The sequence below is a fragment of the Paralichthys olivaceus genome, chromosome 8, assembly GCF_024713975.1.
Source record: "Paralichthys olivaceus isolate ysfri-2021 chromosome 8, ASM2471397v2, whole genome shotgun sequence".
Taxonomy (NCBI): Eukaryota; Metazoa; Chordata; class Actinopteri; order Pleuronectiformes; family Paralichthyidae; genus Paralichthys; species Paralichthys olivaceus.
Genome location: NC_091100.1, coordinates 434,131 through 458,502, shown reverse-complemented (window position 1 = coordinate 458,502; position 24,372 = coordinate 434,131). Strand labels below are relative to the sequence as shown.

The following is a 24,372-nucleotide window of genomic DNA, read 5'->3' as shown; positions in this document are numbered from 1 at the left end:
ACAGGTGTGTGTGTGTGTGTGTGACTGAGATTCAAAATGGCGGCTGGCCACTGAAGACAAAGGCCCCCTGGAGTGGTGAGACCATGTGGCTGAGATCACATGCAGGTGTTAAGTTTGTGGAGAGGAGTGTGTGAGGTGTTGGTGCCAGGTTAAAGAAAGTAGTTAGATGCATGCAAAGAAGTGATCAGCATAACAGAACTAACATTAACGTTCAGATAACATATTACCAAATATCACAGCAACACAAGTCAAACTTACAAACATCACATGAAATAGAAATAGGATTAAACCGTCCTTTGCTTAGCCTAGCGTAATAATAAAGCCCAGTTGTGTTACCCGTCCATGAAGAAGAGGGAAAGGTCCTCTCTGGATGAGCTGTTGGAAGTCCAGTGACGTGGTCTTGTTGGTTTGTGGCTCCTGTTGTGCATCTGCTGGTCAGACCTTGTGTCGTGGCCGGTTGTGCTGAAGTTCTTAGGCAGGCTCTCGCGTCGCTGCCTTTGGAAGGTTTTAGCAGTCTGCTCCAGGCAGGCCTGCTGGAAGTTGAGGAGCTTGTGGAGGGAGGAAGTCTCCCTGGCTGGGAGAGCAGGAGCAGAACTTACTCCTCCAGGAGAGGTCGGCAGGGGAAGAGGAGGAAGAGAGAAGAGCAAAGAGAGAAGAGGGGAAACTCTGCTTATATCGGCCTGGTGACCTCATGGGTCATGGGACACACAGTGACCAATAGTGGTTGAGAGTTGTCTCCAGGAGCAGTTTTACCACCTGTGTGTGAAGATGAAGCACCTGGGAGACTGAGTTCTGGAAGCTCTTCTTTGTCTCCAGAGCAAAGGAGACATGTGGTCAGGCGTTTGACTCCACATGTAGGCCCAGCTATGGTTCACAGAGACCAGGTCCCAACACTTGTCCGTCTGTTGGTTTGCTAGGTTATGGGTTGGGTTGAGGTATTTTGGTTGGTTTGTGAGTTGGGTGGTGTTATCGTACCCTGATAGTATTACTGTAAAGGGTGTTCATGATTACATTTCTGTCACCTGTAGAGTTTTTATACTTTTACTCTTCCATTAGTGGGTTTTCATGTATTTGTACTTGTGTTTCTCATGTGTGAAGCACTTTGTAAGTTTGTTTTTATTCCACTTAAAAACTTTATTGACTTTCTGGAGAATTGAAACGTGAATAATATTCCAACCTGTGCTGTTGTGAGCTGAATGTGACAGCTCCCTGTGCAAACATTCACTTTGAAATGTGATGACACAGATAAAACACTCCCAAACAGCTCATGGCAGAGAAATGTAGTAAAGCTTCTTCCTGCTCTCAAACACAACCAGCTCCTCCCAGTCAGGAGGTTTCTCTGTCTCCTCCCGTCACAGACGTGTCAGTGTAAGAATCAGTGAACAACACGTGAACTGTGGGAGCTGAGTCACTGCAGGAGTGAACGAGAGGGGGAGGAGCAGAGACTCTGTTTGTGTTCAGAGAAAGTGAAACTATTCTACAGTCACTGGCAGCAGGTGAAATGGCGCAGCAAGAAAATCAACTGGACGGAGAAAGAATCTCTTGTTCGATCTGTCTGGATCTACTGAAGGATCCAGTGACTATTGGCTGTGGACACAGCTACTGTATGAGCTGTATTAAAACCCACTGGGACAATGAGGATCAGAGAGGAATCTACAGATGTCCTCAGTGTAGAGAGACCTTCGCACTGAGGCCTGTCCTGGTGAAAAACACCATGTTAGCTGATTTAGTGGAGGAGCTGAAGAAGACTGGACTCCAAGCTGCTCCTGCTGATCACTGCTATGCTGGACCTGAAGATGTGGCCTGTGACGTCTGCACTGGGAGAAAACTCAAAGCTCTCAAGTCCTGTTTGGTTTGTTTGGCCTCTTATTGTGAAAAACACCTCCAGCCTCATTTACAGTCACCTCCGTTAAAGAAGCACAAGCTGGTGGAGCCCTCCGAGAAGCTCCAGGAGAACATCTGCTCTCGTCACGATGAGGTGAAGAAGATGTTCTGCCGCACTGATCAGCAGTGTATCTGTTATCTCTGCTCTGTGGATCAACATAAAGACCACGACACAGTGTCAGCTGCAGCAGGTGTGTTTCAAAAACAGCCACAGCTCATGTTGTCATGTTGCGTCTGGTAAACGTGAGGTGACGGAGTGTGTGTGCTATCAGGGGGATCCTTCCGGCGATGATGCACCTCCGGCAGGTGGCGTTTTACCAGCAGGTGGGACTGAGACTCTGAGCAGCGTTACAGAGCGATTCAGCAGCAGCCTCAGCACAAACGGTTCGTACGTACACTTTATTTATTGGGTTATTTATACCCTTGATAATCTGCAATTTCACCACTAGATGTCACTAAATCCTTCACACGAGTCCTCACAGGGAAGGATTTTAGTTCATTGACTAAATTGACAAATATTTTTAAATAATTTGTTTGTGTCTGACAGGAAGTGATAAAACCACAGGTCTGGTGAAACCCCCCAAACCAACCCTGACACTTAAACCTCCGGTAAGGTCCTCCACCAGCTGTGCAGGTGTGTTCGGTGTGTTCGTTGTGTTCAGGTGTGTTCGGGTGTGTTCAGGTGTGTTCAGGTGTGTTCAGGTGTGTTCGGGTGTGTTCAGGTGTGTTCGGTGTGTTCAGGTGTGTTCGGGTGTGTTCGGGTGTGTTCGGGTGTGTTCAGGTGTGTTCGGTGTGTTCAGGTGTGTTCAGTGTGTTCGGGTGTGTTCAGGTGTGTTCAGGTGTGTTCAGGTGTGTTCGGTGTGTTCGGGTGTGTTCAGTGTGTTCGGTGTGTTCAGGTGTGTTCAGGTGTGTTCAGGTGTGTTCATTGTGTTCAGGTGTGTTTGGTGTGTTCGGGTGTGTTCAGGTGTGTTCAGGTGTGTTCAGGTGTGTTCATTGTGTTCGGTGTGTTCGGGTGTGTTCGGGTGTGTTCAGGTGTGTTCAGGTGTGTTCAGGTGTGTTCGTTGTGTTCAGGTGTGTTCAGGTGTGTTCGGTGTGTTCAGGTGTGTTCGGTGTGTTCAGTGTGTTCGGTGTGTTCAGGTGTGTTCAGGTGTGTTCAGGTGTGTTCGGTGTGTTCAGGTGTGTTCGGTGTGTTCAGGTGTGTTCAGGTGTGTTCAGTGTGTTCAGTGTGTTCGGTGTGTTCGGGTGGAACCACATAGAGGGAAGTCTGTTTGTTACCTGTTCGATCAGGAATTAAAGCTCCTCTCTGATTGGTGGTTGCAGGTGAAGGACGTTCAGCTGCTGAAGGAGTTGGCTCCAGGTCGAGGTCACATCAGTGTCATCCAGCAGCTCCTGGATCAGGTAAAAGTTTCTGCAGCCGTCAGCAGCCTCTGAAGGACGTAGGTCATACTGACCTGTATGTTCTTTGACCACCAGGGGGCGGATCCCTCCTGCTGTGGTAGGGACGGCCGACACGCCCTTGCGGTTGCCGCGGTGCATGGTCACAGTGATGTACTTCCTCTTCTGGTGCAGCGAGGAGCTGATGTGGACCAGCAGTCGGGACAGTAAGATGACACAAGTCATTCATGTTCAAATATCATGTCTCCCTGCAGGGGGCGCAGCTTCCCTTGTTTAAGTGTCGTTAAGTAAACATGATGTCTTCGTCTTCCTCAGGATGAAGAACACAGCTCTGCATGAAGCTGCAGCTCAGGGTCCTGAAGGTCTGAAGTGTGCCGAGGTCCTGCTCAGGTACCATACACCTGTTCACACACACACACACACACACACACACACACACTGCAAATAAAGATGGATGTCTTGATCGCCCCCTGGTGTCAGGTCATTAACCTCCTCCTCCATGTTAGCAGATGGGACATGAACCAGACCAAAGAATCAAAGCAGACGTTCAGCTCGTTCTTCTCTCTCTCTGTTTCTCATGTTTCTCATCAGTTTGGTTTCATCAGTTATTCGATGACGTAGAAACAGACGAGATGATTGACAGCTGACACTGAATGAAGATGGCAGATTTGAGATATTTCTTTTTTTATTTCTTATTTCTGGAGGAAGTGAGGTTCCTGTTTAAAGTCTATGTTTCACTCTGCTCAGACATTAAACGCTGTTGTTGCTCCTCCTCCGCAGCTGCAGGGCCAGTGTGAGGAGGAGGAACGCCAGTGGTCAGACGCCGTACGACGCGGCGGTGAGCTCCGGCTGCAACAACATGGCGTCTCTGCTGGCTGCTCAGACTGGACTGGATTTACTGGACAAACTGAGGAAACACTAACTGAACCTGGACGAGAGTTTCTGACTGAGACACAAACTCTCTCACGACTTCATGACTTATGATTTTCTGATGATTCAGTTGAAATATGTTCGGATGGAAATGTAACAGTTGAGAAAAGATCAGCCGACATTTAACAAATTAAAGGTTCAAATGTTTCATTTTCATAATAAAAGCACGTGATGTATTCGGGTGAACAATCAGTGCAACAGTGTTTTGATGTGTGTGTAGAGAAATGTGTGGCACTTCAGACAGAACAGAACTCTGCTGCCAGGACTTGAACCACAGCAAACAGGTTATTATATATATAACTATATATTATATATTTTAATATTTGAACAAAGGACTCATGGATTCTTGGAGCTGTCTTTCTGTATTTATGTTTGTGATGATGTGTACGGGTCGTGTGTGTCACTGTCCTCGGGGACAGAAAAGACGACCTTAACCTCACTTAACCTTTATTCTGCTGTTGTAGTTTTTAATTCTTCTATCACTGAGTTTTTCTTTATTGGTTGTGAGATGTGCTTTATAAGTAAAGATGTGATGTATTATTATTAAAGCATCTATTTGATTTGACTTTAATTGTTACTGCATGTTGTGAATGAAGGATCGAATCCTCTGCCTCTCACTGACAGCTCCTCTTAACACGGGGCTGAACAGGCCTCTGTGAAATACAGTCAATCCTGAAGCTCTCAAACACAACCAGCTCCTCCCAGTCAGGAGGTTTCTCTGTCTCCTCCCGTCACAGACGTGTCAGTGTAAGAATCAGTGAACAAGACGTGAACTGTGAGAGGGGGAGGAGCAGAGACTCTATTTGTGTTCAGAGAAAGTGAAACTATTCTACAGTCACTGGCAGCAGGTGAAATGGCGCAGCAAGAAAATCAACTGGACAGAGAAAGATTCTCTTGTTCGATCTGTCTGGATCTACTGAAGGATCCAGTGACTATTGGCTGTGGACACAGCTACTGTATGAGCTGTATTAAAACCCACTGGGACAATGAGGATCAGAGAGGAATCTACAGATGTCCTCAGTGTAGAGAGATCTTCACACTGAGGCCTGTCCTGGTGAAAAGCACCATGTTAGCTGATTTAGTGGAGGAGCTGAAGAAGACTGGACTCCAAGCTGCTCCTGCTGATCACTGCTATGCTGGACCTGAAGATGTGGCCTGTGACGTCTGCACTGGGAGAAAACTCAAAGCTCTCAAGTCCTGTTTGGTTTGTTTGGCCTCTTATTGTGAAAAACACCTCCAGCCTCATTTACAGTCACCTCCGTTAAAGAAGCACAAGCTGGTGGAGCCCTCCGAGAAGCTCCAGGAGAACATCTGCTCTCGTCACGATGAGGTGAAGAAGATGTTCTGCCGCACTGATCAGCAGTGTATCTGTTATCTCTGCTCTGTGGATCAACATAAAGACCACGACACAGTCACAGCTGCAGCAGAAAGGACTGAGAGGCAGAGAGAGCTCGGGCCGAGGAGACAAACGATCCAGCAGAGACTCCAGGACAGAGAGAAAGATGTGAAGCTGCTTCAACAGGAGGAGGAGGCCGTCAGCCGCTCTGCTGATAAAGCAGTGGAGGACAGTGAGAAGATCTTCACTGAGCTGATCCGTCTGCTGGAGAAAAGAAGCTCTGATGTGAAGCAGCAGATCAGATCCCAGCAGGAAACTGAAGTGAGTCGAGTCAAAGAGCTTCAGGAGAAACTGGAGCAGGAGATCACTGAGCTGAAGAGGAGAGACGATGAACTGAAGCAGCTCTCACACACAGAGGATCACATCCAGTTTCTACTCAACTACCCCTCACTGTCACTCAGTGAATCTACACACTCATCCAGCATCAGGATCCGTCCTCTGAGGTACTTTGAGGACGTGACAGCAGCTGTGTCACAGGTCAGAGGTCGACTACAGGACATTCTGAGTGAGACAGAGACAAAGATTTTACAGATTGTGTCTCGAGTGGATGTTTTACTGCCACAACCAGAGCCCAAGACCAGAGCTGACTTCTTCAAATATTCACAGGAAATCACACTGGATCCAAACACAGCAAACAAACGTCTGTTATTATCTGAGGGAAACAGAAAAGTGACATTCACGAGAGAAGAACAGTTTTATTCTGATCATCCAGACAGATTCACTGATTGGCCTCAGGTCCTGAGTAGAGAGAGTCTGACTGGACGTTGTTACTGGGAGGTGAAGAGAAGAGGAGGAGTTACTGTAGCAGTCACATACAAGAATATCAACAGAGCAGGGAGGTCACATGAATGTATATTTGGATCCAATGATAAATCGTGGATGTTAGATTGTTATAGAAACAGTTATAACTTTTATCACAACAACATCCTGACTCCAGTCTCAGGTCGTCTGTCCTCCAGAGTAGGAGTGTACCTGGATCACAGTGCAGGTGTTCTGTCCTTCTACAGCGTCTCTGACTCCATGACTCTCCTCCACAGAGTCCAGACCACATTCACTCAGCCTCTCTATGCTGGAGTTGGGGTTTATTCTGGATGCTCAGCTGAGTTGTGTAAACTCAAATAGTCTGGAGTCTTTAAAAGCAGTGATTTAGATTCTGTGTTTAAATCTTGAACTTCTTTTGTCTCCATGTTTGTTGCTCAAAGTTCGTCGTGGTGACGTTTCTGCTCCGCACAGAGATCAGCTGTCAATCAAACACTGGCCCTCCTTCATCCCAGATGTTCAGTCTCACTTTGTAAAGACAGAATCTATAATGACACTGACATGAATGTGTTTGAAAGAACTAATGCTGCTGTTGTTTTCTGAATCAATGTAGAAATAAGCTTCTGGGATGTTTTAGAACCTGTATTGATCCTGATCATAATCAATGAGCTGATTATTTGTTCTTTTCTTTTCCTCCTGTGAGATGGAGGTGAAACAAACTGACTGTGTGGATGAAGTGAATGTTTCCATGAGATCAAGAGTCATTGAACCGACTCTACTGATGAAACGTGTGAACAAACTGAAGGTTTGAATAAAGAATAACGTTGTTTCATATATTTGTCTCTCCTCTTTATTTCGGAGCGTGGTCTTTCAGTTTCAGATCGAGACTTATTGATTTCACAACAAATGTCATAATGCTCTCTTTGAAACCCAGCACTTGTACTCAAACGTTCCCCGTTTGTGCTCGGACTTGCTCTTCTCCTCATGCTGCTTCTTCAATCATCATTCAAAGCTCTAAATCCAAAAGGTTCTTATTAATAAATCATTTAAATATTATTGATCACTGTTTAGAAAATTCAGGCATTTGTGTTGGTTCAAGGGGGCGGAGCCAAGATTTAAATTTTAATGGCGGTTTCATCACGTGAACGGTTCGATGTTTTGAACAATGCATAGTTCCAGATGAGGAGGGGCTCTGCTGAGGACCAATCTAGTCCTTCAGTGTTTTAACTAAGAACAAGTTCAATGGAACTAAAGTTAAAGGAACAAAGTCATCAACAACCCAAACGTGTCAACATGTATTATACAACCAACATCGAATCAAAGTTGTGATCTAGTCTTCATCGTAAAGTGCTGCTCCTCTTACCGGACTGTGAAGCAGCTTGATAAGCCTCCATCTTCTTCATACTTTGAAACACAGTCAGCTCTGTTCTCTCCGTTTATTTCCTCACTCTCTTCCCTTCACATCACAACTTGGAGATGAACCAACATGTGGTGATGTGCCAGAGCCGACAGGAGCTCAGAGTTCCACTTCTGACACAGAGCAACTCAGACGCTCATTATCACTGAGAGGTGAAATGATGCAGAGAGAATTCCACTTAAACATTTCAAACTATTTTCCAAGGAATGAACGGCTCTAGATAAATATACAAATCCAGCCTCTGTAGGAGGCTCTTCTCTCACATGACAGTTTGTCTCTGTTTTCAAATGTCTCTAAAACTAAAGGAACCAAGTCGTCAACAAACCCAAAGTAGTTGAACCAAGTCTTTTTTGTAAAGTGCTGCTTCTCTTCCTGGAATGTGGAAAAGCCTGATAAAGCTCCGTCTTCGTACACACCCAGTTCTACTGTGTCCATACATTTCCTCACTGCAGCTTTGTTGGGTTCTGGGTTTGTCGGTTGGGCTGTAAGTTGGGTTGTGAGTTGGTCAGTTGGTTGGGTTGTGGTTAGTTTTTTATGTCAGTTGTTGGGCTGTTGGTTGATTTGTGGTCTGTGACTTGTGTTGTGCTCTGCTCCACGTGGCGTCACAATAATGTTATTAATGACGTTGCCTCACACGGGGCACCAAAAATGTTGTGATTATGTACTTTCCCTCGGCGGGGTACGATGAAATGGTGTGCTTTTGGGCATTCAATAAATGTGGCTATCAGAGAAATATGAAATATTACAAATATTAATCTCAAATAATAATTCAACTGATAAAAGATAAATCGGGGCACCACCCTTAAAAGGGAGGGAGAAGAAAACCAATTTATTGAATAAGTCTCATGAAATTACTGACTACAAATTTGGAACTCTGATTAATAATTAAATCAATAACTGTAACCAAAGTTACCACATCAACAGCGAGCAAAGTTGAAGGATATGGAGTTCTTGACAGTGTAGAGGTTGGCAACATTCACACTGATGCAACATTAACTAAGACGTGTTCTGAAGAAAAACATTTATTATGAGAATAATAAAAGTATCGCGTCGCTGCCTTTGGAAGGTTTTAGCAGTCTGCTCCAGGCAGGCCTGCTGGAAGTTGAGGAGCTTGTGGAGGGAGGAAGTCTCCCTGGCTGGGAGAGCAGGAGCAGAACCTACTCCTCCAGGAGAGGTCGGCAGGGGAAGAGGAGGAAGAGAGAAGAGGGGAAACTCTGCTTATATCGGCCTGGTGACCTCATGGGTCATGGGGCACACAGTGACCAATAGTGGTTGAGAGTTGTCTCCAGGAGCAGTTTTACCACCTGTGTGTGAAGATGAAGCACCTGGGAGACTGAGTTCTGGAAGCTCTTCTTTGTCTCCAGAGCAAAGGAGACATGTGGTCAGGCGTTTGACTCCACATGTAGGCCCAGCTATGGTTCACAGAGACCAGGTCCCAACACTTGTCCGTCTGTTGGTTTGCTAGGTTATGGGTTGGGTTGAGGTATTTTGGTTGGTTTGTGAGTTGGGTGGTGTTATCGTACCCTGATAGTATTACTGTAAAGGGTGTTCATGATTACATTTCTGTCACCTGTAGAGTTTTTATACTTTTACTCTTCCATTAGTGGGTTTTCATGTATTTGTACTTGTGTTTCTCATGTGTGAAGCACTTTGTAAGTTTGTTTTTATTCCACTTAAAAACTTTATTGACTTTCTGGAGACTTTGAAACGTGAATAATATTCCAACCTGTGCTGTTGTGAGCTGAATGTGACAGCTCCCTGTGCAAACATTCACTTTGGAATGTGATGACACAGATAAAACACTCCCAAACAGCTCATGGCAGAGAAATGTAGTAAAGCTTCTTCCTGCTCTCAAACACAACCAGCTCCTCCCAGTCAGGAGGTTTCTCTGTCTCCTCCCGTCACAGACGTGTCAGTGTAAGAATCAGTGAACAAGACGTGAACTGTGGGAGATGAGTCACTGCAGGAGTGAACGAGAGGGGGAGGAGCAGAGACTCTATTTGTGTTCAGAGAAAGTGAAACTATTCTACAGTCACTGGCAGCGGGTGAAATGGCGCAGCAAGAAAATCAACTGGACAGAGAAAGATTCTCTTGTTCGATCTGTCTGGATCTACTGAAGGATCCAGTGACTATTGGCTGTGGACACAGCTACTGTATGAGCTGTATTAAAACCCACTGGGACAATGAGGATCAGAGAGGAATCTACAGCTGTCCTCAGTGTAGAGAGACCTTCGCACTGAGGCCTGTCCTGGTGAAAAGCACCATGTTAGCTGATTTAGTGGAGGAGCTGAAGAAGACTGGACTCCAAGCTGCTCCTGCTGATCACTGCTATGCTGGACCTGAAGATGTGGCCTGTGACGTCTGCACTGGGAGAAAACTCAAAGCTCTCAAGTCCTGTTTGGTTTGTTTGGCCTCTTATTGTGAAAAACACCTCCAGCCTCATTTTCAGTCACCTCCGTTAAAGAAGCACAAGCTGGTGGAGCCCTCCGAGAAGCTCCAGGAGAACATCTGCTCTCGTCACGATGAGGTGAAGAAGATGTTCTGCCGCACTGATCAGCAGTGTATCTGTTATCTCTGCTCTGTGGATCAACATAAAGACCACGACACAGTCACAGCTGCAGCAGAAAGGACTGAGAGGCAGAGAGAGCTCGGGCCGAGGAGACAAACGATCCAGCAGAGACTCCAGGACAGAGAGAAAGATGTGAAGCTGCTCCAACAGGAGGAGGAGGCCGTCAACCGCTCTGCTGATAAAGCAGTGGAGGACAGTGAGAAGATCTTCACTGAGCTGATCCGTCTGCTGGAGAAAAGAAGCTCTGATGTGAAGCAGCAGATCAGATCCCAGCAGGAAACTGAAGTGAGTCGAGTCAAAGAGCTTCAGGAGAAACTGGAGCAGGAGATCACTGAGCTGAAGAGGAGAGACGATGAACTGAAGCAGCTCTCACACACAGAGGATCACATCCAGTTTCTACTCAACTCCCCCCCCTCACTGTCACTCAGTGAATCTACACACTCATCCAGCATCAGGATCCGTCCTCTGAGGTACTTTGAGGACGTGACAGCAGCTGTGTCACAGGTCAGAGGTCGACTACAGGACATTCTGAGTGAGACAGAGACAAAGATTTTACAGATTGTGTCTCGAGTGGATGTTTTACTGCCACAACCAGAGCCCAAGACCAGAGCTGACTTCTTCAAATATCCACAGGAAATCACACTGGATCCAAACACAGCAAACAAACATCTGTTATTATCTGAGGGAAACAGAAAAGTGACAAGAATGAGAGAAGAACAGTTTTATTCTGATCATCCAGACAGATTCACTTATTGGCTTCAGGTCCTGAGTAGAGAGAGTCTGACTGGACGTTGTTACTGGGAGGTGGAGGTGGAGAGAAGAGGAGAAGGAGGAGGAGTAGTTAGTGTAGCAGTCACATACAAGAATATCAACAGAGCAGGGAGGTCACATGACTGTAGATTAGGATTCAATGATAAATCGTGGATGTTAGATTGTTATAGAAACAGTTATAACTTTTGTCACAACAGCATCCAGACTCCAGTGTCAGGTCCTCCGTCCTCCAGAGTAGGAGTGTACCTGGATCACAGTGCAGGTGTTCTGTCCTTCTACAGCGTCTCTGACTCCATGACTCTCCTCCACAGAGTCCAGACCACATTCACTCAGCCTCTCTATGCTGGAGTTGTGGTTTATTCTGGATCCTCAGCTGAGTTGTGTAAACTCAAATAGTCTGGAGTCTTTAAAAGCAGTGATTTAGATTCTGTGTTTAAATCTTGAACTTCTTTTGTCTCCATGTTTGTTGCTCAAAGTTCGTCGTGGTGACGTTTCTGCTCCGCACAGAGATCAGCTGTCAATCAAACACTGGCCCTCCTTCATCCCAGATGTTCAGTCTCACTTTGTAAAGACAGAATCTATAATGACACTGACATGAATGTGTTTGAAAGAACTAATGTTGCTGTTGTTTTCTGAATCAATGTAGAAATAAGCTTCTGGGATGTTTTAGAACCTGTATTGATCCTGATCATAATCAATGAGCTGATTATTTGTTCTTTTCTTTTCCTCCTGTGAGATGGAGGTGAAACAAACTGACTGTGTGGATGAAGTGAATGTTTCCATGAGATCAAGAGTCATTGAACCGACTCTACTGATGAAACGTGTGAACAAACTGAAGGTTTGAATAAAGAATAACGTTGTTTCATATATTTGTCTCTCCTCTTTATTTCGGAGCGTGGTCTTTCAGTTTCAGATCGAGACTTATTGATTTCACAACAAATGTCATAATGCTCTCTTTGAAACCCAGCACTTGTACTCAAACGTTCCCCGTTTGTGCTCGGACTTGCTCTTCTCCTCATGCTGCTTCTTCAATCATCATTCAAAGCTCTAAATCCAAAAGGTTCTAACTTAATAAATCATTTAAATATTATTGATCACTGTTTAGAAAATTCAGGCATTTGTGTTGGTTCAAGGGGGCGGAGCCAGGATTTAAATTTTAATGGCGGTTTCATCACGTGAACGGTTCGATGTTTTGAACAATGCATAGTTCCAGATGAGGAGGGGCTCTGCTGAGGACCAATCTAGTCCTTCAGTGTTTTAACTAAGAACAAGTTCAATGGAACTAAAGTTAAAGGAACAAAGTCATCAACAACCCAAACGTGTCAACATGTATTATACAACCAACATCGAATCAAAGTTGTGATCTAGTCTTCATCGTAAAGTGCTGCTCCTCTTACCGGACTGTGAAGCAGCTTGATAAGCCTCCATCTTCTTCATACTTTGAAACACAGTCAGCTCTGTTCTCTCCGTTTATTTCCTCACTCTCTTCCCTTCACATCACAACTTGGAGATGAACCAACATGTGGTGATGTGCCAGAGCCGACAGGAGCTCAGAGTTCCACTTCTGACACAGAGCAACTCAGACGGTCATTATCACTGAGAGGTGAAATGATGCAGAGAGAATTCCATTTAAACATGTTCAAACTATTTTCCAAGGAATGAATGGCTCTAGATAAATATACAAATCCAGCCTCTGTAGGAGGCTCTTCTCTCACATGACAGTTTGTCTCTGTTTTCAAATGTCTCTAAAACTAAAGGAACAAAGTCGTCAACAAACCCAAAGTAGTTGAACCAAGTCTTTTTTGTAAAGTGCTGCTTCTCTTCCTGGAATGTGGAAAAGCCTGATAAAGCTCCGTCTTCGTACACACCCAGTTCTACTGTGTCCATACATTTCCTCACTGCAGCTTTGTTGGGTTCTGGGTTTGTCGGTTGGGCTGTAAGTTGGGTTGTGAGTTGGTCAGTTGGTTGGGTTGTGGTTAGTTTTTTATGTCAGTTGTTGGGCTGTTGGTTGATTTGTGGTCTGTGACTTGTGTTGTGCTCTGCTCCACGTGGCGTCACAATAATGTTATTATTAATGACTTTGCCTCACACGGGGCACCAAAAATGTTGTGATTATGTACTTTCCCTCGGCGGGGTACGATGAAATGGTTTTTGGGCATTCAATAAATGTGGCTATCAGAGAAATATGAAATATTAAAAATATTAATCTCAAATAATAATTCAACTGATAAAAGATAAATCGGGGCACCACCCTTAAAAGGGAGGGAGAAGAAAACCAATTTATTGAATAAGTCTCATGAAATTACTGACTACAAATTTGGAACTCTGATTAATAATTAAATAAATAACTGTAACCAAAGTTACCACATCAACAGCGAGCAAAGTTGAAGGATATGGAGTTCTTGACAGTGTAGAGGTTGGCAACATTCACACTGATGCAACATTAACTAAGACGTGTTCTGAAGAAAAACATTTATTATGAGAATAATAAAAGTATAAACACAAACTAACAAAAGGTGTACTCACTATATACAGGTGTGTATATGTGTGTGTGTGTGTGTGTGTGTGTGTGAGTGTGTGTGTGTGAGTGACTGAGATTCAAAATGGCGGCTGGCCACTGAAGACAAAGGCCCCCTGGAGTGGTGAGACCATGTGGCTGAGATCACATGCAGGTGTTAAGTTTGTGGAGAGGAGTGTGTGAGGTGTTGGTGCCAGGTTAAAGAAAGTAGTTAGATGCATGCAAAGAAGTGATCAGCATAACAGAACTAACATTAACCTTCAGATAACACATTACCAAATATCACAGCAACACAAGTCAAACTTACAAACATCACATGAAATAGAAATAGGATTAAACCGTCCTTTGCTTAGCCTAGCGTAATAATAAAGCCCAGTTGTGTTACCCGTCCATGAAGAAGAGGGAAAGGTCCTCTCTGGATGTGCTGTTGGAAGTCCAGTGACGTGGTCTTGTTGGTTTGTGGCTCCTGTTGTGCATCTGCTGGTCAGACCTTGTGTCGTGGCCGGTTGTGCTGAAGTTCTTAGGCAGGCTCTCGCGTCGCTGCCTTTGGAAGGTTTTAGCAGTCTGCTCCAGGCAGGCCTGCTGGAAGTTGAGGAGCTTGTGGAGGGAGGAAGTCTCCCTGGCTGGGAGAGCAGGAGCAGAACTTACTCCTCCAGGAGAGGTCGGCAGGGGAAGAGGAGGAAGAGAGAAGAGGGGAAACTCGGCTTATATCGGCCTGGTGACCTCATGGGTCATGGGGCACACAGTGACCAATAGTGGTTGAGAGTTGTCTCCAGGAGCAGTTTTACCACCTGTGTGTGAAGATGAAGCACCTGGGAGACTGAGTTCTGGAAGCTCTTCTTTGTCTCCAGAGCAAAGGAGACATGTGGTCAGGCGTTTGACTCCACATGTAGGCCCAGCTATGGTTCACAGAGACCAGGTCCCAACACTTGTCCGTCTGTTGGTTTGCTAGGTTATGGGTTGGGTTGAGGTATTTTGGTTGGTTTGTGAGTTGGGTGGTGTTATCGTACCCTGATAGTATTACTGTAAAGGGTGTTCATGATTACATTTCTGTCACCTGTAGAGTTTTTATACTTTTACTCTTCCATTAGTGGGTTTTCATGTATTTGTACTTGTGTTTCTCATGTGTGAAGCACTTTGTAAGTTTGTTTTTATTCCACTTAAAAACTTTATTGACTTTCTGGAGAATTGAAACGTGAATAATGTTCCAACCTGTGCTGTTGTGAGCTGAATGTGACAGCTCCCTGTGCAAACATTCACTTTGGAATGTGATGACACAGATAAAACACTCCCAAACAGCTCATGGCAGAGAAATGTAGTAAAGCTTCTTCCTGCTCTCAAACACAACCAGCTCCTCCCAGTCAGGAGGTTTCTCTGTCTCCTCCCGTCACAGACGTGTCAGTGTAAGAATCAGTGAACAAGACGTGAACTGTGGGAGCTGAGTCACTGCAGGAGTGAACGAGAGGGGGAGGAGCAGAGACTCTATTTGTGTTCAGAGGAAGTGAAACTATTCTACAGTCACTGGCAGCAGGTGAAATGGCGCAGCAAGAAAATCAACTGGACAGAGAAAGATTCTCTTGTTCGATCTGTCTGGATCTACTGAAGGATCCAGTGACTATTGGCTGTGGACACAGCTACTGTATGAGCTGTATTAAAACCCACTGGGACAATGAGGATCAGAGAGGAATCTACAGATGTCCTCAGTGTAGAGAGACCTTCGCACTGAGGCCTGTCCTGGTGAAAAACACCATGTTAGCTGATTTAGTGGAGGAGCTGAAGAAGACTGGACTCCAAGCTGCTCCTGCTGATCACTGCTATGCTGGACCTGAAGATGTGGCCTGTGACGTCTGCACTGGGAGAAAACTCAAAGCTCTCAAGTCCTGTTTGGTTTGTTTGGCCTCTTATTGTGAAAAACACCTCCAGCCTCACTTTCAGTCACCTCCGTTAAAGAAGCACAAGCTGGTGGAGCCCTCCGAGAAGCTCCAGGAGAACATCTGCTCTCGTCACGATGAGGTGAAGAAGATGTTCTGCCGCACTGATCAGCAGTGTATCTGTTATCTCTGCTCTGTGGATGAACATAAAGACCACGACACAGTGTCAGCTGCAGCAGAAAGGACTGAGAGGCAGAGAGAGCTCGGGCCGAGGAGACAAACGATCCAGCAGAGACTCCAGGACAGAGAGAAAGATGTGAAGCTGCTTCAACAGGAGGAGGAGGCCGTCAGCCGCTCTGCTGATAAAGCAGTGGAGGACAGTGAGAAGATCTTCACTGAGCTGATCCGTCTGCTGGAGAAAAGAAGCTCTGATGTGAAGCAGCAGATCAGATCCCAGCAGGAAACTGAAGTGAGTCGAGTCAAAGAGCTTCAGGAGAAACTGGAGCAGGAGATCACTGAGCTGAAGAGGAGAGACGATGAACTGAAGCAGCTCTCACACACAGAGGATCACATCCAGTTTCTACTCAACTACCCCCCCTCACTGTCACTCAGTGAATCTACACACTCATCCAGCATCAGGATCCGTCCTCTGAGGAACTTTGAGGACGTGACAGCAGCTGTGTCACAGGTCAGAGGTCGACTACAGGACATTCTGAGTGAGACAGAGACAAAGATTTTACAGATTGTGTCTCGAGTGGATGTTTTACTGCCACAACCAGAGCCCAAGACCAGAGCTGACTTCTTCAAATATTCACAGGAAATCACACTGGATCCAAACACAGCAAACAAACATCTGTTATTATCTGAGGGAAACAGAAAAGTGACAAGAATGAGAGAAGAACAGTTTTATTCTGATCATCCAGACAGATTCACTTATTGGCTTCAGGTCCTGAGTAGAGAGAGTCTGACTGGACGTTGTTACTGGGAGGTGGAGAGAGGAGGAGTAGTTAGTGTAGCAGTCACATACAAGAATATCAACAGAGCAGGGAGGTCACATGACTGTAGATTAGGATTCAATGATAAATCTTGGTCATTAGATTGTTATAGAAACAGTTATAACTTTTGTCACAACAACATCCAGACTCCAGTGTCAGGTCCTCCGTCCTCCAGAGTAGGAGTGTACCTGGATCACAGTGCAGGTGTTCTGTCCTTCTACAGCGTCTCTGACTCCATGACTCTCCTCCACAGAGTCCAGACCACATTCACTCAGCCTCTCTATGCTGCAGTTTGGGTTTATTATTCTGGATCCTCAGCTGAGTTGTGTAAACTCAAATAGTCTGGAGTCATTAAAAGCAGTGATTTAGATTCTGTGTTTAAATCTTGAACTTCTTTTGTCTCCATGTTTGTTGCTCAAAGTTCGTCGTGGTGACGTTTCTGCTCCGCACAGAGATCAGCTGTCAATCAAACACTGGCCCTCCTTCATCCCAGATGTTCAGTCTCACTTTGTAAAGACAGAATCTATAATGACACTGACATGAATGTGTTTGAAAGAACTAATGTTGCTGTTGTTTTCTGAATCAATGTAGAAATAAGCTTCTGGGATGTTTTAGAACCTGTATTGATCCTGATCATAATCAATGAGCTGATTATTTGTCGGGTCACATTTGAAACCTGGACAGTTGAAGAAGCTGTTGAAGGGACAATTTGGAAAGAGGGAGGTCCAACATCTACATATTCGCTTATAGGTTGCAAGGAAAATGATAACCCCCCCCCCCTCCATCTTGAAATGGACTTGTTTTTGGTTCTGTGGGTTTCTTTCATTTCTCACTTTGGTTGGTTAGACAGAGTATGTGGTCGTGTGTATGTATATACGGAGGTAATTGTGTATGTGTGTGGGTGCGTGTGTCTGTATAGATAGGCATATATGTACATATGTGGCCGTACAAATATATATTCACCTATAGAATAAAAGTCATTAGAAAGATGTTCATAATATTACAACCATCACATCTTCAGATTGGGAAAGAATGTTGTTCCATTGATCCGTTGTTTTATTATTTGTTTGAATTGTTTTCTGTGTAATGTCTCGTTCGTTGCATGTTTTAGATTTTCTTAAATAAATTATGTCCAAAAAAAAAGAAGCTGTTGAAGGTTTGTTTTTATTACGTCTCATGGTTGTAAAGGTTGAATCCACTCGTCCTCCTTGTATTCACATATTTAGTGGACGGACGTGTTGATCTGCTGCTGTGTCGCTTTCTGTTCTTTCTGATTGTCACGATCTGAACCAGCAGTTCATTGGAGAGTTTCCCGCTGAGGGTTTGTCCTCATCACATTTCATAAGCTGTACTCTTTGAGTTTGTGTTTTCAAACAGCTGCAGAAACACTGCAGCAGCTGGTACTTTCTGTTTCCTATAGGGGGCGACAGTATCACACCTCCAGGTCTGAACTGCTACTGTCTCACAGCTCCCCCTGCTGGACAAACCACTGAATGTGGACATGTGTTCACATCAGAAAATATTTTCTCTGTAAAAACATTTAAAATTTTGACTTTAATGACTCAAACATTCAGATGTTTAACTGACGATTGAAGGAAACAAGACAAAAACAAAGTCACGGCTTTAGAAATCAGGAGCTTCCTCCTGATTGGCTGTAACCAACAGTCACATGTCCCCTCCCTTGGCAGCAGGTCCAGATGGACTGCTCGCTCTGTCCAAAGCAAACATACGTGGAACACACGGCATCGTCTTCTCATCGTCTCAGTCGGAGGAAGAAGGCGTGGCGACACTCGGTGCTGTCGACAGGGTAGTACTTGTCATAGAAGTCCAGGATGTACTCTTCAGCCTTGAAACCAAACTTCTGATACAACAGCATGGCGGGATTACTGGCCGACACGTGTAGCGTCACGTCCTTCCCCATACACGTCTGAAACACACACACACACAGATGTGACCGCTAACACACACCAGCACAGTCTGACAAGAGTTCCAATGTTCTCAACGTAACTGTGGAGATTATATTTGATCTGTGAGCTCGACTCGATGTTATTCGACTTTTAAGACTGACCGTCGTTACATCCACCAACAAGAGCTGTTGGACACCACGCCCTCTGGTGGCTTCCAGATGATTACAGCCCATTCAAGTCAATTTGTATAGTTCCAATCATAATGTCCATGATCTCAAGGCTCTTTACATAGATGGTCAAGAGCTTCAGATCTGATTTAATATAGAGAAACCAACAGTTCAACAATGAGCAGCACTCTCGTTAACAGAGAGAAACCTCTAGAACCAGACTCAGTGTGAGACATGTTCCTCCACCGGGGGGTGAGCAGAGAACAAACCGTTACTGTCTGAGTCGTCACACAGCTGGTTAGCAACAGCTTCCTCTAGGATTTTGATTGACAAGTTGTTGGTTTAGATGATGAAACTAATGACGTCAGTTCAGAAGATCAATAGAAGAAAAATGGTTCAAATAAAAATCTGGTGCTCCAGGTGGGTCAGTGGTTTGAGGACTAGACGATGTATCTGTGCTGTTCATGGGGACGAGGTGGTGGATTGTTTCCCTGATGGTTTTGTTTTATTTGGGAAGAAGTTCATGAAACCAGCTGTTTGACCTGTGACCCCAGCAATGACCTGACCTGCAGCGCCTCACCTGGATGAGGTGGTAGATCATGAAGGTGCCGATGCCAGCTCTTCTCCACTCAGGGTGGACCTGCAGGAAAGAGATGTAGGCCTCGTTGTATTTAACATCCGGCACCATGAAACCAAAGCCAATCACGACTTTCTTGTAGAGAACGACCACGCTGAAGTCCGGGTACTGCAGACACTCGGAAAGGTCCACACCTGGAGGAGGAGGAGTAATGGCGGTATTGGAGACCGATAGATTGAGGGGCAGTTGTGTGTGAGTAGAAGGATGCATCTGTGCTACCTGGCCAGAAGCTGTCGTGACACATGGCGTTGACAGAGGGGATGTGGTTTGGTCGGACGTAGCAGTAGTCGATGGGGGCGTTGGGCTCCGGGACCCAGTCTGGCTCAGCTCTGTGAGGGTGGGCTCGGATCTCTGCCAACAACTTGAGCTTCACCGGACGACTCTCGTAATCCCTCCTTAAGAACAACCACAGATGAGTTACAGATCTTCTACTTCTACTGAAGTGTTTTGGGAAACTTTACCTGATGAACGGTTTGAGGATTCGGGACGTATACGGACTCTTGATGCTCTGGTCCAAACTGCCCTCAGCTCCCATCAGACGGTGCCAGAAGGAAACAGACGGCTGCTGGACACCTCGTCTGCTGGAGACGTTGGTCTGAACACAAACACAGTTTAGATTTCCATTCATGCCACAGAATTCGAGGAGCAGACTTAACGAAGGTTGTCCTGACGTCACGCTGCTCCTGAATATTAACAGTGGTGAAGGCATCGCAGCGATTGGATGTATGAGGATGAACGTACCTGGAAGCGATCAAGAATTCGCAGCTCCTGGCTGTTGGTGCAATACTTCCCCATGACGCCACCTCCCATCAGTGTCCCCGCCTCCTGGGCACCATAAATCCCTCCCACCAGGCTGAGAGTGGCGTTGACTGCCCGGTCGATGTCCAGCAGGGGGAGTCCTCTCTGCCTCTTGGCCTGGCGGATTAACAGCTTCCTGTGAAGGCGTTTAGCCTGCGGGGTGACGGCCAAGGCCAGCGGGCAGGCGTCCAGCCGGCGCAGCAGCATCCTCTCTTCATAAAGAGTGAGAGGTGCATAGCGAGGATTCTGGGAGATGCCACCAGATCCGTCTGCTTTGTCAGGATGAGTAATCCTCCGCCGCTCAGGACCCCCAGCACCAACACACCCCCCAGCAGAGAGAGACAGACCTTCACCTCGTCCCGCCGGCTCCTCAAAGTCGTCCTCATGCTCACGACCGTCATCCTCCTCGCTGTCTGCTTCACGCTTGATGTGAGGAGGTGCTTGGCGGAGCTTCTTACGGCCAACAAGACTGGCACTTGGAGGAGGAATGTACTCCATCCCAGGGTCAATCATTCCCTCAGCCTCGATCTCCTCGTCGTCTGGAGGTTCAGGCACAGAGGAAACGCCATCAGTGCTCACATCTTGCTAAAACTCACATCGTACAGAAATCATGTGGACGATTCACAAGTTAACTCACCATGGAACAGCGCCTGCGGAGGCATCGCATCAGGGATGAGGTCTGCCTCGGACAAAAGGCTGGGTGTAGCTGATTGAGACGCCGGTGTCCCCGGGGCGGAGAAGTCGAGTGAAGGTGATGGTGAAGGGCTGGTGAGCGGTGTTCGGTCTGAGGAGCTGAGGGAGGAGAAGTCAATGACCTCACCTTTCTCCAGGATGAGATCGGGCCGGCGTCCGGTGCTCCCGCCTCGACCTCCGCTCAGTTTGACGGGTGTAGAGGAGGCACTGCGGTCGGTGTAGCCTCCCACTGCCTCCTTCTGAGCTCGTCGGATGTCTTTGGCCTCCTGTGTGCGAGAACGCTTCTCCTTCAGCTGCATGGCGTTTTCCACAGGGTTTCTGGCTCCACGTTTCCTCAGACCCTCCACGGTGATGATCGGGTCCATGACAGGTTTGGAGGCTGAAAGGAAACAAGTTAAATTTGGTTAATTGCCCGTTTTAATTTCAATTACATCTGTAGGCAGAGAGCTCCTGGTACCTTTAGTCTTAGTGGTGGATTTGTCCACCTCTGGTCTCAGGGTCGGAGGTCGGTTCTGGACCAGTTTCCACCAGCCGGGTTCACCAAACTCCTGTGCTCCAGAGCGGAAGAAGGTGGGACTACCGACCGACAGGCAGCCGGCAACTGTGCTCCACCACGTCGAAGTTTTCTTCCTGTGGAGTTAGAGCGTCATCAGACCTGCACTGAACACCAAATAGTTTCCTAAATTTACCCGGAGGGGCTGTACGAGAGGACGTAAACATCAAATTCAGTTTGTGATGACAAGCTCCGGAGATTCTCCTGCAACAACAACACTGATCTTTACACAGCAGAGTTTAGACGTCATGTCCCGCCTCCTGCTGCTCTACAGGCTCCGCCCCTCATCTGAATGTCCCCCACATGTTCCTGTTGTTGTGAACGAGTCGACAATCTGCTACACAACATGTCTACACAACATGTCAGGACAATCTGCTGCTGCTTCACAGGACACAATCAGGACCTCTCTGTTCTCAGTCAACCGTTGTCACTTCCCTTTTAATCCTAATCCGTTCACACATGATCACAGGAGCCACATTCTAACTCTGCAGGTGTAAACTGTGAACAGGAGCAGAGAAAAGGATGTTGGGAGGACGACTTGTACGTTTGAGAAGCTTTAGATTTCACACCTAATAATAAAATATTATTTTCACAAACTGAAATCTAAAACTAACCTTGTTCCCAGCAGGAAGTTCCAGTGTCGACCAATGAAAGCACAGATATCCTCCTTCCACCTGAAGTAACCCTGACGACCCGTTCCCTCCAGAGATAGATTGTACATGGCCAACATCACCACCTGCCAATGTAAAGAAAATGTTGATAGTTGTAGATGAAGCTGCTAGATCTCATGCATCATGATAAATATCATTATTATTATTACTATATCAAGCAGCTGCTGAGATGCAGCTCTTCGGTCTGATGAACGTTTACCTGCTGCCAGGTGAGTCTCATCCTGTCGAAACTCTCCTTCCCGTCCTCGGAACAGTCGCAGCAGATGAACTTAAAGAAGTTGTCTCCCTTCAGGTAACTGGGCTGTTCGCCGCGGAGCTGAGCTGAACAGAGTCGATTAAATTCATCAATCCATCAGGAATCAATACTCTTCCATCATCGTGCAGACACAGCAAACAAACAGCTGCAGCTAAACCATCGGTTCTGCTCGGAGCGTTCTCATTGGTTGTCTCACCTGCAGGCGTCCACTTGTGGCAGCGGTCGCAGTAGAAGGACATGTCCTCGCAGGCCCAGCTGCTGTCGGCCTCCTCGCCCACATCACTGGTCAGAGAGTCTCCGCTCTGGTCATGTGACAGATCCACTGAGCCCTGATCCTCCGACTCCACTATCAGCAGCGTCTCCCCCTCCACCTCCCCCTCCTCCAGACCCTCAGAGGCCGACGTACACGCCGCCTCATCCTCACCCGCCCCCAGCGGCTCACTGCTGCTGTCCATCACTGAGCCTCCGGTTCCCAGAATGCACCTGGAAGCATGGACAGAGGGACAGTAAGGGATGTGTCAGTAGGTCGAGATGGACTCGGTCTCACTAAGTCTTGATCCTCTGATGTGATCACAGGTGAGCAGGGGGCGGGGCTTACCTGGCTCAGTGCTTCTCCTGTGGGCGGAGTTCTGTCCCTCTCCTCCTTCAGGTGTCTGCTCAGAATCTTCTGCTCCTCCAACCTCCTCAGATTCTCCTTCTTCCTCTCCCAGCGCTCCAGGTCCCTGACGACACCTTCGTGGAGCCGCTGCAGACACGTGACAGATATTATGATAGATTACACTCTCTATAAGATATTATACATAGATGTATTTATATAGAGTGATCGGAAGTGAACAGTGTAAAACCTCCCGAATCATCAAAACTACAAACTAACAATAAAGTTCATCAACGCTGAAGTGAATCTAATAAGCAGGCAACCTGAGGCAGGAAACACTGACCTTCAAAATAAAGTCCGAGCAGGTTTTAATCAGGTTTGAATTCATCGATGATCCGAATGATTGAACTTTATTTCACTTACTTCTCAGATCAGACATCAGCTTCAGTTTTATTTTCAGTTTCTATGACAACAAGAGAAAATCAGCTCATGGACCAGTTTTCTGAAGACAACTTTTATTTTGAAAAGCCAGTTTAACCTGCCTGAGCATCGTGTTCTGTGTTTGTTTGTTTATTTGTTTGATTGTTTGTTTGTTACCGAGAAAGATCAAACGATGATGCAGCTTCTCCGGTAAACAGCGTCGGAGTTAAACGGTGAAACGGTTCCTCCGCGTCCGGTGACCCCCCGCTCATTAACATGCTAACTGTAACATGCTAACTGTAACATGCTAACTGTCAGCGCTGGACCGGTTGGACTCACCTGTCGGTCCCAGGCCTGGTTGAGGTGAACGGCGGCCACGGTGCTGAGCGTCAGAACCACAGAGACACCGAGCACCAGCTTAGAGGCTCTCGACATCACGTTAGCTGCTGCTCGTTAGCCTCCTGCTAACTGCTGCTGCTTCTTCTTCTTCTGCGGAGCTGCTGCTGACGGGTCTGACTGCTGCCCCTACCGACCAGCACTGGTACTGCATCATTCTCTGGCTAAAACCTTTCGGTCAAGATCAAATTAAGGATTATATATAAATTAATGACTGTATATAAAGACACTGACTGTATATAAAGACACTGACTGTATATAAAGATGATCACTGACTGTATATAAAGACACTGACTGTATATAAAGATGATCACTGACTGTATATAAAGATGATCACTGACTGTATATAAAGATGATCACTGACTGTATATAAAGACACTGACTGTATATAAAGACACTGACTGTATATAAAGACGATCACTGACTGTATATAAAGATGATCACTGACTGTATATAAAGACACTGACTGTATATAAAGATGATCACTGACTGTATATAAAGATGATCACTGACTGTATATAAAGACACTGACTGTATATAAAGACACTGACTGTATATAAAGACCATCACTGACTGTATATAAAGACGATCACTGACTGTATATAAAGACCATCACTGACTGTATATAAAGACGATCACTGACTGTATATAAAGACACTGACTGTATATAAAGACGATCACTGACTGTATATAAAGATGATCACTGACTGTATATAAAGACGATCACTGACTGTATATAAAGACACTGACTGTATATAAAGATGATCACTGACT

At 46.0% G+C, this 24,372-nt stretch overlaps 6 protein-coding genes across 6 annotated transcripts; 4 read left to right on the top strand and 2 right to left on the bottom strand.

Moving 5' to 3' along the window:
* The first annotated feature begins 1,394 nt into the window (after positions 1–1,394).
* LOC138411080 (E3 ubiquitin/ISG15 ligase TRIM25-like) lies at positions 1,395–2,153 on the top strand. The gene has a single exon (XM_069529614.1). It carries the CDS (start codon positions 1,502–1,504, stop codon positions 2,123–2,125), a length of 624 nt encoding a protein of 207 aa, XP_069385715.1. The 5' UTR covers positions 1,395–1,501; the 3' UTR covers positions 2,126–2,153.
* Positions 2,154–5,062: 2,909 nt separating this feature from the next.
* Positions 5,063–7,198, top strand: LOC138411079 (tripartite motif-containing protein 16-like). Its single transcript, XM_069529582.1, has one exon. It carries the CDS (start codon positions 5,063–5,065, stop codon positions 6,725–6,727), a length of 1,665 nt encoding a protein of 554 aa, XP_069385683.1. The 3' UTR covers positions 6,728–7,198.
* A 2,500-nt stretch (positions 7,199–9,698) lies between these two features.
* Positions 9,699–11,988, top strand: LOC138411075 (tripartite motif-containing protein 16-like). The gene has a single exon (XM_069529577.1). The coding sequence runs from the start codon at positions 9,832–9,834 to the stop codon at positions 11,515–11,517; it is 1,686 nt and encodes a 561-aa protein (XP_069385678.1). The 5' UTR covers positions 9,699–9,831; the 3' UTR covers positions 11,518–11,988.
* Positions 11,989–15,041: 3,053 nt separating this feature from the next.
* Positions 15,042–17,622, top strand: LOC138411078 (tripartite motif-containing protein 16-like). Its single transcript, XM_069529580.1, has one exon. The coding sequence runs from the start codon at positions 15,176–15,178 to the stop codon at positions 16,844–16,846; it is 1,671 nt and encodes a 556-aa protein (XP_069385681.1). The 5' UTR covers positions 15,042–15,175; the 3' UTR covers positions 16,847–17,622.
* A 418-nt stretch (positions 17,623–18,040) lies between these two features.
* kat14 (lysine acetyltransferase 14) lies at positions 18,041–22,642 on the bottom strand. Its single transcript, XM_020112551.2, has 10 exons — positions 22,384–22,642; positions 22,131–22,252; positions 21,875–21,996; positions 21,165–21,337; positions 20,652–21,086; positions 19,958–20,553; positions 19,678–19,811; positions 19,436–19,611; positions 19,160–19,350; positions 18,041–18,432 (listed from the first exon to the last, which is right to left on the bottom strand). Exons 1-10 carry the CDS (start codon positions 22,640–22,642, stop codon positions 18,259–18,261), a joined length of 2,382 nt encoding a protein of 793 aa, XP_019968110.2. The 3' UTR covers positions 18,041–18,258.
* Positions 21,874–23,683, bottom strand: pet117 (protein PET117 homolog, mitochondrial). The gene is made up of 5 exons (XM_069529627.1): positions 23,542–23,683; positions 22,786–22,932; positions 22,384–22,670; positions 22,131–22,252; positions 21,874–21,996 (listed from the first exon to the last, which is right to left on the bottom strand). The coding sequence occupies exons 1-3, from the start codon at positions 23,635–23,637 to the stop codon at positions 22,626–22,628; spliced, it is 288 nt and encodes a 95-aa protein (XP_069385728.1). The 5' UTR covers positions 23,638–23,683; the 3' UTR covers positions 21,874–21,996; positions 22,131–22,252; positions 22,384–22,625.
* Positions 23,684–24,372: the final 689 nt, after the last annotated feature.

Coding starts and splice junctions, on each gene's coding strand:
- LOC138411080 (XM_069529614.1), top strand. CDS start 1,502: ATGGCGCAGCAAGAAAATCAACTGGACGGAGAAAGAATCTCTTGTTCG.
- LOC138411079 (XM_069529582.1), top strand. CDS start 5,063: ATGGCGCAGCAAGAAAATCAACTGGACAGAGAAAGATTCTCTTGTTCG.
- LOC138411075 (XM_069529577.1), top strand. CDS start 9,832: ATGGCGCAGCAAGAAAATCAACTGGACAGAGAAAGATTCTCTTGTTCG.
- LOC138411078 (XM_069529580.1), top strand. CDS start 15,176: ATGGCGCAGCAAGAAAATCAACTGGACAGAGAAAGATTCTCTTGTTCG.
- kat14 (XM_020112551.2), bottom strand. CDS start 22,642: ATGGACAGCAGCAGTGAGCCGCTGGGGGCGGGTGAGGATGAGGCGGCG. Junction 22,253..22,383: donor CCACAAGTGGACGCCTGCAG/GTGAGACAACCA, acceptor GACTCTGTTCAG/CTCAGCTCCGCGGCGAACAG. Junction 20,554..20,651: donor TCCGCAGGCGCTGTTCCATG/GTGAGTTAACTT, acceptor CTGAACCTCCAG/ACGACGAGGAGATCGAGGCT.
- pet117 (XM_069529627.1), bottom strand. CDS start 23,637: ATGTCGAGAGCCTCTAAGCTGGTGCTCGGTGTCTCTGTGGTTCTGACG. Junction 22,933..23,541: donor ACCAGGCCTGGGACCGACAG/GTGAGTCCAACC, acceptor ACGTGTCTGCAG/CGGCTCCACGAAGGTGTCGT. Junction 22,671..22,785: donor CAGGAGAAGCACTGAGCCAG/GTAAGCCCCGCC, acceptor CCATGCTTCCAG/GTGCATTCTGGGAACCGGAG.